The sequence below is a fragment of the Desmodus rotundus genome, chromosome 9, assembly GCF_022682495.2.
Source record: "Desmodus rotundus isolate HL8 chromosome 9, HLdesRot8A.1, whole genome shotgun sequence".
Lineage (NCBI taxonomy): Eukaryota > Metazoa > Chordata > Mammalia > Chiroptera > Phyllostomidae > Desmodus > Desmodus rotundus.
In genome coordinates, this window is record NC_071395.1 from 106,968,324 (window position 1) to 106,982,331 (window position 14,008).

Here is a 14,008-nt window from a genome sequence, read left to right on the forward strand (position 1 = left end):
CTCCTAAGTTGGGAAGTATCCTTCATTCCACAGACCACACCAACAGCAGCCACGCCAGCTCCCTTCCAGGCAGGGCTCAGAACCAAGCCCAGACTTGGCTCTTTTCCCCTCGGGCCCCTGGAGGTTGTGTCTCCATCTCTGTGGGAGCAGAGAGGCAGTGGCCCAAAGCTGGAGGTTTCATTGAACATTTTTGACCCCCATGACATGCCAGGCACCATACCGGTTGTTGGGGCTACTGTCTGCCAGGAGGTGCATGGACCAGCAGGAAGAGGTTCAATTAAGAGGCCACCACAGGGGCTGGGAGAGAACCAAACCTCAGAAGCAGCCTCTGTCTTCCCTCAGGAGAGGGGTGGTGTTCAGTATACATCGGGCAGGGGCATCAGACAGACCTGACCTGGAATCCGGCTCTCTGGCTGGGTCTGCCCTGTGGCTTGAGGCAAGCTGCTACCTTCTCTGAGTCTCTGTTTTCTCATTTGTAAAATGTAAAATCCTTGGACGCTCAACGTTAGTTCTCTCGCTCTAGTTGCCCTCACTCACCAAGGATTTCATCAAAAACAACTGACACCAAATGGGGAGGAAAAATAAGCTATAAGAGGGACTGAGGTGAGAGATCAAAAGAATGTACTACAGGGAGGATTAGGAGATCCTTGAAGAGAGAGCCAAAGCACTGTGGGAACTCTCAGAATAGGGGAAAGGTCGAGGGAGGCCCTGGGTGGGGGAACCGGATGTGGTCTTCCTAGAAACACAAGATCAACCCCAGCCAATGGCAAAGTGCCCTGTGAGGAGAACAGAGAAGCAAAGCCAAATGTCTATATAAAATGTTTATTTTTGGAAGACTGTGTGGTCTGGTATTTGGGAGGGCACTCACTCCCACCAGGCCAACCATGGAACTGGGAACAGAACTGGGAAGTCGGCCGCTGCCTGCCGCACCCCTCACACCTGAGTAGTCTGGGGCCTGCTCTGCTCTCAAGATGGGTGGCAGCTAGTGCCATTTCTGCCCCTGGCATATCCTGAGAACACATGTGACTTCTGTGGAGCCCAGTCTCTGCTCCTCCTGGGCCTGATCCGTGTCCACACGCATGCTCACTCTCGGTCTCCAAAAAGCGCTGCAAAGCCTAGCTGCATCTGCCAGGTTCAAAAGGAATTTTTCACTTTTGCTCACTTCTGATTCTTAAGTCTTCCTTCCTCTGTCTCCCACTCTCAGTACCCCCACCCTAGCCCTGCCTTACTCTGTTCTCTGAGGCATGAGACCCAGGGGAGCAGCTGGCCTCAGCTCTCCTCCTAACAAACAGGAAAAAAAACAAACCCAACCCTGTAAGGCATCATCGTCAGGGCTCCCCTCATCAAGGGCTGAGCCCAGGAGCTGGGGAACAGACCTGCCTATTACCAACACATATACATATACACAGAGCAAAGGATCAAACAAACCAACCAAAGAACATAAATAAACGTAACTGGGCCAGCACGAAGGAAGGTAGGGTGGCCCTCAGTGGCTCCCCGCACCCATTTCAGCCTCTCCCCATACAACTCAGCCATCAGTGGCCAGGATGAGAGCAGCCCCAAAGATGCCCACACTCTCCCCAAGGAGCTTCATCTGGTTCCAGAACTCAACGCGCCGCGTGTTGTGCCAGTAGGCAACGTTGCCGTCGATGAGCAGCGTGACCGGGGGCAGCAGTACAGCCAGGATCTGGGCAGCCAAGGTCACGTAGTAGCCAGACAGGAAGGCCAGGGCCAGGACGCCATACAGCACGAAGAACAGCTGGATCATGAGCTCCCCTCCTGGGAGATGGTTCAGATAGGCCAGCCGGTCCTCCTTGCTGTACTGCAGCGAGTAGGCCTAGAGACACACCATCTTGTAAGACTGTGCAACAGGCTGAGGAGCCTGTCGGAAGCCCACCCGAAATGGCACCCGAAAGTCAGCCTCTGCAAGGTGGGCTTCTGACTCCCCTCTCAGACTTGGGGCTCTCTGAAAGTAAGGCCTGCATCTCCCCCTCAGACTAGGGAGCTCCATGAAATTAGGGCCTATGCCTCTCTTCTCCCCAGGAGCTCAGAACATAGGAGGTGTGTCTCCACAGTCAGACTGAGGCTCCCGCCTCTGAATCCAGAGCTCTGCATGCCATATGGTGCCCAGTAACTAAGAGCAGGCCAAGTAGACTGGAGCCCGATCACGTGTCCATCCACGCTGGCCTTCCCTAGGGGCACCAGGGAGGACCATAATTGGCTACTCTAGGCATCGGCTCTAATTGGTGGAGTCACAGCTGGAGCCAGAACCCCACCAAACCTCTCCTTTGTCTCCTCAGTCCTCTGGGAGCCGGAGCCATGAGCGGAACAATCCATCCTGTTCTGGCTCTCACGCTTGGGACTGGGTGGCCAGTCCAAACTTTTCTCCAACTAGTGGCAATAATATTGGAAGAATACTGGCCAGGTCTCAAGCACTTCCAGGGCCTCTGAGGCCCAGGGCTGGCAGGGGCAATTCCCAGAGTCAGGCATCAGAACCCACATGCAAGGCCTTCTTCTGCTCACCTCCCTGGGTTCTGCCAAGCATGGACTCACATTTTACTCCCAGTCAAGCACCTTTAGTCAACAGCCCTCCGACCTACCACGCAGATGAGGTAGATGCCCAGGAAGACCTGGCCAGTGGACTGGAGGGAACGGCTGCGGGGTTTCCGACGATAGAGCTCCCCAGCACCGCTGGCCAGCACGAGAAAGCCACCGATGATGGCAACTGTGCGCGAATACATACGGACCTAGGCCAAGAGAAGGGGGACCCCCGTTAGGAAATGCTACTGCCATTTATGTCCTGCCTGCCCAGAAAACAGAAGTGTCCTCTCTATACATCCCCTTCCATCTGATGAACCCTCTTACCTTTTCCAGGTGTGGTGGGCAGGTACAGCAGAAACAGAGAATTCTTTTTATCAGAAGTGGCCCAGAGGGGTTAATAAAATTGTCCAAGATCCTACAGAAAGTGGCAGAACCCAGATGCCAAGCACTGCCTCCTTCCCACCCCCAGACCTGCAGACTAGAATTCCACTGTTCTTTCTGCTCCACAACCTAAGTCTGTTCCACAAAAAACCCTCTGATCTCACTGTCCTTTAGCTTCTCACACATCTGCCGCCCCTACTGGACAGATGGCCCATTCCTTGAGGGAAGTGCCTTTGTCCAGGCCTACCTCCAAGCCCACAATGCCTGACCCAGGTTCTATCATATACAGGCTTAAATACTGCACTGGGATTACTTAAATCTCGTAAAATCAGATTGTTGGACCAGGCACTTTCCAAGGTTCATTTTGCCCTGAGCCTGAGATTACTAAACTAATGGTTGAAAGGGTTCTGGAAACCAGGTGACCTGGGTGCTGGTCCCACCTGTAATGCTGTGGCGTGACTTTGGGTAAGTCTGTTTCCCATCTCTGGACCTCAGTTTCCACAGTCTGAAAGGAAGACTTGTGTGGTCTCTAAGGTCCTTTCATTCGTGCAGTCTGTAAGAATCTCCACACGCCTTTGGCTCCCCAACACCTTAGACAAGTCCTGCCCAGGGCCGAGGCGCTCACCTTCAGCCAGTCCCCGTAGTGTACGTAGCCCCCGATGTAGGCGGCGTAGGTGCTAATGGCTAGCTGGAGTGCGGCCCCCAGCGCAAACCAGCGCCGCTTCACTCCGAAGGACATGAAGCTAGCGCACAGCACGGCCGCCCCCATGTCGAAGTACAGGTAAGGCACTGGGATGTCGGGCTTCCTGCAAACCAGGAGAGGATAAGCAACGAGGACAGAATGAAGTGGAAAGAAGAGCCCTGAGACCCCCCTGAGTTCCCGTCACTGCTCCCCCAAGCCAGAGCCCCCTCTTATAGCCAGTTCCCCCTGCTCTAAGCCCACCTTGCTCTCGACCAGACACCCTATCAAATCCGAGATCCCAATTCCTCCCAGACCAAGGGATCCAACTTCTGAGCCCCCTCACCTTCCCTACCTCACCGCATCCCCGTTCCTGGGTCACGCTATACCGCTTCCCACCACAAGGGCCCGCTTACCGGCGCGCCTCGGCCCTCTCAGCGTACAGCATGAGCTGGCTGAAGCAGCCCCAAAAGGGGCAGCGAGTGAGCAACACCGAGCCTAATTGCGTAAGCAGCTGCAGTATCCACCGTCGCGAACCCACCTTCGACGCCATTTTGGGGAAGGGCAGTCCGCTGTGGCCTCAACCCGGGAAGGGAAGCGGGCAAGGGGTTGCGATACGCAACTTCCGGTCTCGGGGAGTTCGTCTCGTTTGCCCCCTCCGTCGGGAAACAACGCTCTCGTCCTCCAGTTCCGGACCTTGAGGTGAACTTGATGTAATGAAACAAACTAGTCTTTGAATGCAGCTAGACCGGGGCCCCAACCCTTACTCCAACCGTTACTTTGAGTATATTGCCTGCACTTTCCAAGATTCATCTGTGAAACGCAAATGACATTTACCCGAGGGTTGTTGTAAGGTTTAAATGTGACAACATTCTATTACATAGTGGCTACATACACACTCAAGCCAGAGGAAATCCTCTGCTTCTGTTTAAGTTCAAAGTAAGGGGGTTCTCCTAAGAGTCATCTGTAGAGAAGCCTGGTCTTGGCCTGCCTTTCCTAAGTCCCCTAAGAGAGAGATCTGGCGTGGACATGTGGGGCATCTCAACTCAGCCCATTATCTTCAGCTCCCATACTCCCACTCTAGCACCAACTACCATCTTTTGTAGGTTTAACTGCAGCAGGTTTCCAACTGGTCTCCCTCGCTTCTCCTTTGGCCTCATTTTTTATAGTTACATTTCAGTTATCTGAATTTCCCCCGTTGCTCTTCCCTACCCGCCCCCCCTCCCCCATCAATCCCCACCCTGTTGTCCATATCCATGGGTTATTCATACTTGTTCTTTAACTAGGCCATTTCCTTAGTTTGCTCTCATTCCCCTCCCCCTTCCCACTGGTTCCTGTCAGTCTGTTGTATGTTTCCATGCTTCTAGTTCTATTGCTCATTTGTTTTGTTCACTAGGTTCCACTTATAGGTGAGATCATATGATATTTGTCTTTCGCCACCTGGCTTATTCACTCAGCATAGTGCTCTCCAGTTCCATCCATGATGCAGCAAAGGGTAGGAGTCCCTTCTTTCTTTTTGCTGCATAGTATCCCATTGTGTAAACGAACCTCAGCTCCCCTATTTTGTTTTCACTAGTACCTTTCCTTTGAATCCCTAAACACATTGATAAATTTATATATTTGATTCTTCTGTTAATGACTAGATTAACACTAGGTTGTGAGCTCCAGGCCAAGGAGTGTCTGGTTTCTGTTTACTACTGTGTCCCCAGGGCCTGGTATATATGACGTGGTCAGGAAACGTGCTGGATAACATGAACAAAAGGTGTTGCCACTATGTCTTATTCATTGTAGTACTGCGTAACTGTTGAATTAAAAAATGGGTAAAAGTTCTGGGCATTCTGGGATTGCCACTGCAAAGCTGCTCCCACCCATCTTCCTGCACCCTACCCACCATCCTACAACACAAATTAATCTTCCAATACTGAAATTAAGACTCTACGAGTACCTGAGCGGTGAACACAACCATTTGTCCCTCTCACCACCATTCCTCCCACACCTGCACGGGCAGACAACTGAGACCTTAAGACTTGTGAGGTGGGGTGGGGTGGAGGGATGGGGAGAAAATGCAGACAATTGCAATTGAATAAAAAAATTTAAAAAATATATAAATAAATAAAATAGGATTAAAATAATTAATTCCATTAAAAAAAAAAAACTTGTGAGGAACATCCATTTTCCTCTCCCACCGTTCCATCTGCTCTCCCTAATCCAGCTGCATCAACTTCCCTCTGCAACAACCTCTACATCTCCAGAGGGTTCCCCTGGTCCCCAGCTCCTCTGGGGACACAGCTTGCACTTTTATGGCCATGACCACAGCTAGTCACGGTGACCAGCATGATGCCCATGATACCTAGCACAGTAGCTGTCTTGGCCACAGCCTGGCCTCCATACTGCTCAGCACCACCCCCACCAGCCTTCCAGGTTCAACGCAAGTCAAGTTGCCCAGGTTGGCTACATGCAAATGCCAACCAGCTTCCAAAAGATGCTCCAGCTTCCCAAGCCTGCTGCAGGTCACAGTCACATACCCAGAGGTTACTGGCCAGCAGCAGCAGCATGTCCACTGCCCAGATGCCTACCATCATTTGAACTCAAGGGTGCTGCACCCTGTTGCCTATAAGAGAGTAGGCCCAGCACCTGCAGCACTGCAAAGGTTTTGGCTTCCAGCTTGCCAGACTTGGCACAGTGGCCAGGCCCACATACCCAACTTGCTACAGCTGGTTCCCAGCCAGCAAGAGCCAGTGTAGGCAGAAGAGGCCCCTGAGCCCAGCTGTGCCCAGTTGAGCCAGCTGGTTGTGGCTCAGGCCAAGCTGTTCTAGGCTTCCCAGGCCCCACAGACTACAGGGGTTCAGGGGGGCAAGCAGGTCGAGAGGTCTAGGCGGAGCAAGAGCCCAGGGTGGCTGAGAAGTCCAGCCACTATAGGAAATCCAGAGGCACCAGAGCTCCACCAGTCAGATCCCTCAGGACATGGTGAGAAAGAGGCAGCACCGCAGTCCCCACAGGCCCTGGAAGGAGCTACCCAAGAGCTGGCTCAGCTCCAAGAGCCAGACACTCTTGTCTGGAAGCCTGGGGGGTGGGCTGAGCAGGTGGAAGCCCCCATAGTCCACCACACTGCCCACAGCTAGGCAGGTACATGGCACTGGGCATGCTGCCCCCGAGGTTCCCGAGCAACACTGATGCCACCACTGTGACCGTGGCCATTGTGAGGAAGGAGTGGCCACACCTGCCCCACCCTTGCCCCATGGGAGGCTGGGGTGAGGGTGGCATCAGGCACTCATGGATGCTGAAACCTCGTGCCTCCCTCCTCCACCCAGAACCCTGGGCAGGCATGGGAGCTAGGAGAGAACAGAGACATCATTCAGGGACCTTATCACTTTCCAGGCCCCCCAGTGTGGTCTCAAGGAATCTCCCCTCCATCCTCTGTGATTTTATCTGCTACCTAGGTTTCTGGCAAGAGCCAGCTCAGCTGGAGACCCCCACGTCCCTCAGCCCCAGCCACCTTACATACCCTTCTTCCTACTAGAATGAAAAGCAATCAGGGAAGATGGCCTTTTTAATCCTCCAATCCCTTTTTTACTCCAACTTTCCACCCCACCTCACGTATTTTCCACATGACCCTGGCATAAATGCTGCCTCTTTGCCTGCAGAATAGAGACCCAACTACATCCTGGCATAATCTAGCCACAGAGGTCAGGGTCTCAGGCCTCAGAAGCCCAGTACGCTCACCTGTATTTCTGGCACCACCTGCTGAATGCAGCCCCAGCCCAGGAATGGCAGTGGAAAGAATGTCAGCTCTAGTTACCTGCCCTCCTGTCCTCTGTCCAGAGCCCCGCCCCCAAAAGCAGTGGCGAGATCAGCTCTCGGGGAAGCCACAGTCCTGACGGCGGGCATAAGACACAGGATGAGGAAATCTCCAAGGCCTTGTGGTCTTATACCTGGAAAGCAGGACCCTGCCCTGTTTTTCTAAGACCAGGCCCCCTTCAGGGTTCTCCCTTCTGGAACCCCACACTCTGCTCTATTTCTTATCAGGATAGCACGAGGCCCCTTGGATCCCACCCTCAAGTCAGGAAGGAGCCAAGCATCTGCCCTTCCATTCTACACTGCCTAATAAATCTGCCATCATCTGTAATTCATCTAGGTCTTGTCTAGGCACAAAGGAAGGGAATGCTCTCTCTGGCTCCCACTAGTCCAAAGGTCAAAATACTCCACTCTAGCTTTCAGAGAATGCCCAGCATCTCCTTCTGAAACAGAGAAGGGTCTGGGGCCAGGTGTCTGTACCCAGTGCTGCTTCCTGGCCCTAGGAGGCCAAACAAGTTACTTTCTCTCTATGTTCCCTAGTGTGCTCAGTAGCTCCACCCAGCAAATTCCTAAAAAAATAATAGCATTTGGAAGAGATTACTAAGGACAAAGCATCTCATCAAAGGCTTCATTTAATCCTCAACTGACACACTCATTTTACAGATGAGGAAACTGATGCTTGGCAAAGGTAGGGAAGTCACCGAGTCATACTGCTAATCAGTGGCAGAGGCGAAATAGACACAACCCAGGCCTGTCTGAATCCAACCATGCTCCTAACCACTAGGCAAGCTACAGTGCCCCCAGAGCCTGGGCCACCGTTCCCAATGCCAGCCAGACACCTGTCTAAAAAGTCAGTCTACAGACTGTCCCCAGAATGGAAAGAGAAGCTGAACCACCACCAACCTAGGACACGAATCTGAGCCCCTCTAAATTAATTCCAGCGATCTGGTTCCAGCAAATTACACTGGCAAAACACAAGGAATCACTGCCAACGACCTTGAGAAAACATTGCAAGCAGAAGGCTGCCAGAGACTTGAGCTCAGCAGAAGTTCCAATTTTCAAGTCAGACAAATAAGTGTAACAATTTAAAAAACTCAAAAAGGGCTCATCAAGCATGTGGTCTGACTAGTTATCTAAAACGATGACCACTAACTAGGTGCCCACATGACTTCACTAGAAATAAGTGATAACCAAACTACTTGATTTCCTTAAAAAAAATTTTTTTTTAAATCCTCACCTGAGCATATGGCCATTGATTTGAGAGAGGAAGGAGGAGAAAAACATCGATGTGAGACAGAAACATCAATCAGTTGCCTCCCATAAGCACCCCAACCGGGGATCAAAACCACGACCTTCTGGTGTACGGCACGATGTTCCAACCAACTGAGCCACCCAGCCAAGGCTTGATTTTCTTTTTTAACAGGGTTACTAGATGGCTGCCGTAGACAACATCTGGATCTTATTAAAGTCTCCCACGACATCCCTTTGGAAGAGTTTATAAAAACTGGAACTAACACAACATTGGGAAGGATAACTAGCATATTACAGAACCAAGATTTTTAAAAAGCCCTGAATAGGCTTGTATTGTTGGCTAAAAAGTTATTTAACTGAGGACAAGACAGCTCCCAGTCACACCTGCCAGTTTAGCAACTCCTGTGCCCCTCACCCAAGGGCTGACAAGAGAGGGAAACGTCCTGAAGGGCAAGGACTAGCGTGCAGGAGACCCAAGCCAGTCGAGCCTCGGTTCTAGAAATGAGCAGCTGCTTGGAGGCTGAAAGGGCACCATACAGCTATCACATGCTGTTTCTCAAAGTGTAAGCTCCTCATCAACCGAAGGGCTCAAGCAGGGGCAGTCTGCGCTGATGCTACAGAGGTATTTAAACTGGGAGGCTGGACTATTCCACATGAGCTCTAAGACCGCTGGCATTTCTAGGTGCTGGGAGACTCGTGCTGAGCTTCCAGTGCCACACCTGGGCCAGCCCTGGCACCAGAGGCACACTGGTTCACATACTGACCCCAGATCTGCATGGCAGCGTATCCTTCCTACAGCCAGCGCCTGGGGGGTGACAGCGAGACTTTCAGAAAGGCTAATCTGAACAAGAACTGAAGTGTATTGATGCCAGCATCCACCTGCAGGGGTGAAGGGTCCATCACTGTAATTATTCCCTTGCAAATATCCTCAGCTGAAATCCGCTCTCCCTCTGTACAGACCCTGGGTGCACCCAGCTATCCACTTTCTGTGTCTGCACCCAAGTCACTCAACACAGGTAACACACAAGCGGCACCTGGCCGGCTGCGCCCTAAATGCATGACCACACACCTCTAGAGGGAACTCAGCCATCTCAGCATTTTCTCCTACGTGTTTACTGAGCCACAGGACATATCCTCACCCACCCACACCTCCCTGCCAAGCCTACAGACTTGGTTGAAGACCTGTTCTCCTTCCTTCCTCTTTATTTATTTTTTAAGACTTCATTGTTTTTAAAGACAGGGGAAGGGAGGGAGAAAGAGAAGGAAACATCAATGTGTGGTTCCCCTTGGGCACCCCCCAACGGGGACCTGGCCTCCAACCCAGGCGTGTGTCCTGACTAAGTCCCCACAGGCCCAGGTGCAGCCAACCGCACCCCTTTGGGTCGCAGGCTGGCACTCAATCCACTGAGCCACACCAGCCAGGGCATCCTTCCTTCCTCTTTACAGTGAAGGAAGGGTCCCCTCCTATCAGAGGCCAAAATATTTACTGAGGCCATGGATCTTGTCCCCCATCTTCACGGAGTTCATGACAAGGTAACAACTAAATGTCTAGTCCTGGCCCAGTCCTCCACGAACCCCAGGCTCACTCTCCAGGGCCCAGCTGCCATCTCCTCTCCAGTGTTTCCTGAGCAAGAAATGTGGCAAAACAGAACTCGTGGATTTCCCACAAACCTCCTCCTCTCCCGTTGTTCGCCACCCACCAGCAAGCCATTCTCAGTTCCTCTTTGCCTACCACCTCGCCCTCACGTCCAGCCCACCAGCAAGCCTATCGGTCCTGACCCCACTCCTGTGACCACCGTCTCTTGCCTAGACTACCGCAACAGCCTCTTAACCAAGTCTCTCCGCTTCCACTGCGGCCACCTAACATCAGCTGAAATCCCTGCACAGCCTAAATCCCCTAACAGTCCCCCACTGTGCAAGAACAGATTCCAGTCCCTACAACGTCCACAAGGACCCGCATCCTGTGGCTCCTGCCTCCTTCTCCACCCTGCTAACTAGACCCCTGCCACCTACCTTCTAGCAGTTCCTAAACATCCCAAGCTCTTGCCAACCTCAACTTTAGCACTTGCTGTTCCTTTTGAGAACTCTTTGCTGGCACCTTGTTCTTCAAATTTCACCTTAAATCACATCTCAGAGGCCATCCCAGAATGGGGAATCCCTTAAAGTGGTACACACACCTTCCTATAGTAAAGCATAAGAGCCACTTCAAGCCGAAGCCCAGAGTAAAGGGGCCAGATGAGGAAAAGAAACCACTTGTGTGTCCCTCCACTGAAGACTACCTGCCGGAGTCAGCACCAGAATGATCAGTGGGGGGAAAGGGGGGAGGGGAGGTTGTTGGGGAGTCACCAGAAATATGCCTTCCCCTCAACTCGTCGGCTCAGGAAGAAACCCTGTTCCACTTTAGACTTTTCAACCAAACTGAAAATTAAAAGAAAATGGGAAAGGGAGGCTGCAGTCCAACCAGCCTTGGTTCCAGTTGCCAGTGGCTCTCCTGGAGGAACCAGGGGCGTGCTGCTTCCCAAGCAGGGACGAGGTCCACCTTCCTCCCACCCAATCCCATGTCCTTTACTGATCCCTTGCCCTCTTCCCAAACTTGACGTCAAGCTTTCTTCAAAACCCAGTCAATATCGGGTCACTTTTCATCTTTGCTCAGGCGACTCAGTCATCGAACTGACACCTTCCAAAGCTCTACCTTCAGTCTCATCTCAACGGCTGGGTGCTTGGGAATAACACAGAAACGTGTAAGTCATAACCCTCGCCTTGCAGCCTTAAAATTCCCCACTAGGCCGCTAGAGATAAACCTAAACAAGAAACTATCATGCAAGCCCTGCACGCCACGTGACATGCGATATAAACAAATTACAGGAATCACTTTCCGTTTCTGTCAAGGATGACTTCAGACATGGCTCTGAAGCAACATATGGTAGAAGACAGGATTATGGAGGTCGGAAGTAAACTAAGAAACCACCCAGCCTCGGACCCTTCATGTGTAAGAAGCCCACCGTGCCAGCCGACTACAGAGTGCACTTTGCGGGCCTGGGATGAGGGGCTGAGTGGACGAGTTTCTTTTGACATCGTGAAGCGCGCTGCATTTTCACAAATGCAGCGGGCGGGGAGAAGCGTCTTAGAATCCAGAGAACATGAAAGAGGGTAGTCATGCCTTAGGCGGCCGACGGAAAACATCTGCCTAACTCTTTAGCTTCCCCGTAGCAAGCCGTGTAAGAACGTTAAAAAACCCTGTTGAAACTTGATAACTCCACAGCAGTCAGTCCATCACCAGGGTCCGGCAGCCAACCGCACCCCTTTTTCGCCTGTAAGGTACTTCATGGTGTTACGTTAAACCCCTTAAGTTTGGGCCGTGCAGGCGGATGATTTCAAATTTCTTAAAAGGGGATTCTTCGGGAAAACAGATCTACCATGTAAACAATGATCACCTTCCCTCTGAGATGACCAGTCCCCGTACCGGAGTGCTTGCCCCAACCACTGTCCCCACCACTCGTCTCGTATATTGTAGCTTCCAGCATCATACATTCCCACCACAGTATCCTCCCTGTCCACTGGACAGATTCTATTTCTGTACATGGCTGAAAACCCTCTACTCCCTCCTTAATCAGCATGTCTTATGGGAGAACAGATTCAGGCACACACATTCTTAAGCTTCAAAACTGCCAAGGAACCTTTACCCTGCATCCATGGTTCCCAGGCTGGAATCCCTGAGCTAATATTGAAGTGCTTGCGCAAGTTTCCAAACACTAAACAGAAATCAGTAATGAGCTACTCAGACTTAACAGCAGATTCAGTATCAACTCAGTGCGGTGAAGCTGTTTATACCAAATGGACTGGATGCTCGAAACGGCAGGCATGAAGAGGTAATCTGGCGCTGGGGTCGAGAGGTGTGTGTGTATTTAGAGCAACACAAGCGTCTCCAAGCCAAGGAGACAGTGCATAACTACCTGTCCGCTGCATCATCAATGGAAGACCACTGCACCACACTCTCTTAATAAGTAACGTTCTTTCAGTCCTGGGGGCAGTTTCCACCACTCACCTGTCTCCCTGGTGTTCCATCTAAACCTGGCAGACACGTGAGCAGTGCACACGCCAACAGCGTGGAAAGTCACAAAGCAGGAGTAGAGCGCAGGAGTGGACAAAGCCTGGGGTTTTGTTCCAGCTCTGCCACCACAGACAGCAGTGGTGCCCTCAACAGGTCACTCACCGTGGTGGTGCTCACTCCCCTTCTTTCTGTGCAGTCAGCGGTTTTCAGAGTATAATCAAAGACATTCCTCAGGGACTCCGGGAAAGGGGCAGGGGCGAGAGCTGTCCAAGAGCAGAGAGCAGGAGCCCTGCCCAAAAGTTTTACCAACTAAACAAAGACTTCTAAAACACAGTTGGAGCCTCAGGAAACCATCTAATCCAATTTCATGTCCACATTTATATTAACACTGGCAGAGCACCTTCTAAGTAGCAGGCATTTAAAATTACTTACTTAACCCTTCACACCAATTCAAGCAGATGGTATTAGTTCAGTATTTACAGTTGGGGAAACTAAGGTTCAGACAGGTGAGATGACTTACCTAGTCACAAAGTGAGGAAATAGAGATGTAAGGGTATGAACCCAAGCATTTATCCCCAAAGCCTTTGGTCTCCTACCTTTCTGCCTGTCTTCCCCATCACACTATCTCTGGAACTGCCTGAAGCTCCCCCGCCCCCCATCACATACACTGAAACCAAAGGGTCAAGTGTTTCCTACCAGGAACAGTTAGCCCCCACTGTCTCCCATTCGCAGACCTGGAGACTACTAGGGAGGAAGTGACAGCACAGGACATGTGCGAGCTTCCCCCAATCACCTTCACTGTTTTAATCATACCTCTTAGGTCTCCTAGATCTTGCAAGGTCTCTTCTCTTTTCCCTTCTCCAGAAGACTGCGCTTCCACACAGACTAAATCAAAGGCATGGTACTTTAAACTATGTTCTGGCCAATGGCAGGTGAGTAAGAAAGTTTACTTGTCAGTCTTCTCTCATTTTTCCTCTAAACAGTCTTGTTACAAATGGTCTTCTGCCCTGACTGGTGTGTTTCAGGGGACTGAGTGCCAGCCTGCGAACGAAAGGGTCACCGGTTTGATGCCCAGTCAGGGCACACGCCTGGGTTGTGGGCCAGGTCCCCAGTAGGGGGTGTGTGAGACGCAACCACACACTGATGTTTCTGTCCCTTTCTCCCTCCCTTCCCCTCTCTAAAAATAAATAAATCCTTTTAAAAAAAAATGGTGCTCTGCATGTACCCAGCCCCTTTATTCTCCTATTCCACTTACAACTCCCAACCCTGCCCTTCTTGAATTACACTTTGACCATACTTCTGGATGAGTT

General features: G+C 51.5%; 1 protein-coding gene across 2 annotated transcripts; it reads right to left on the bottom strand.

Moving 5' to 3' along the window:
- Positions 1-806: 806 nt before the first annotated feature.
- On the bottom strand, positions 807-13,994 carry TMEM101 (transmembrane protein 101). 2 transcript variants are annotated; one of them, XM_024553873.3, is made up of 5 exons: positions 13,512-13,994; positions 4,143-4,308; positions 3,548-3,728; positions 2,601-2,747; positions 807-1,837 (listed from the first exon to the last, which is right to left on the bottom strand). In XM_024553873.3, exons 3-5 carry the CDS (start codon positions 3,689-3,691, stop codon positions 1,529-1,531), a joined length of 600 nt encoding a protein of 199 aa, XP_024409641.1. In that variant the 5' UTR covers positions 3,692-3,728; positions 4,143-4,308; positions 13,512-13,994; the 3' UTR covers positions 807-1,528. The 2 variants fall into 2 exon arrangements, with proteins under 2 accessions (XP_024409641.1, XP_024409640.1); XM_024553872.3 differs by having other exon boundaries at positions 4,018-4,308.
- Between the last annotated feature and the right edge of the window lie 14 nt (positions 13,995-14,008).

Coding starts and splice junctions, on each gene's coding strand:
- TMEM101 (XM_024553872.3), bottom strand. CDS start 4,154: ATGGCGTCGAAGGTGGGTTCGCGACGGTGGATACTGCAGCTGCTTACG. Junction 3,729..4,017: donor GAGAGGGCCGAGGCGCGCCG/GTAAGCGGGCCC, acceptor CCTGGTTTGCAG/GAAGCCCGACATCCCAGTGC. Junction 2,748..3,547: donor ACTACGGGGACTGGCTGAAG/GTGAGCGCCTCG, acceptor CTCTTGGCCTAG/GTCCGTATGTATTCGCGCAC.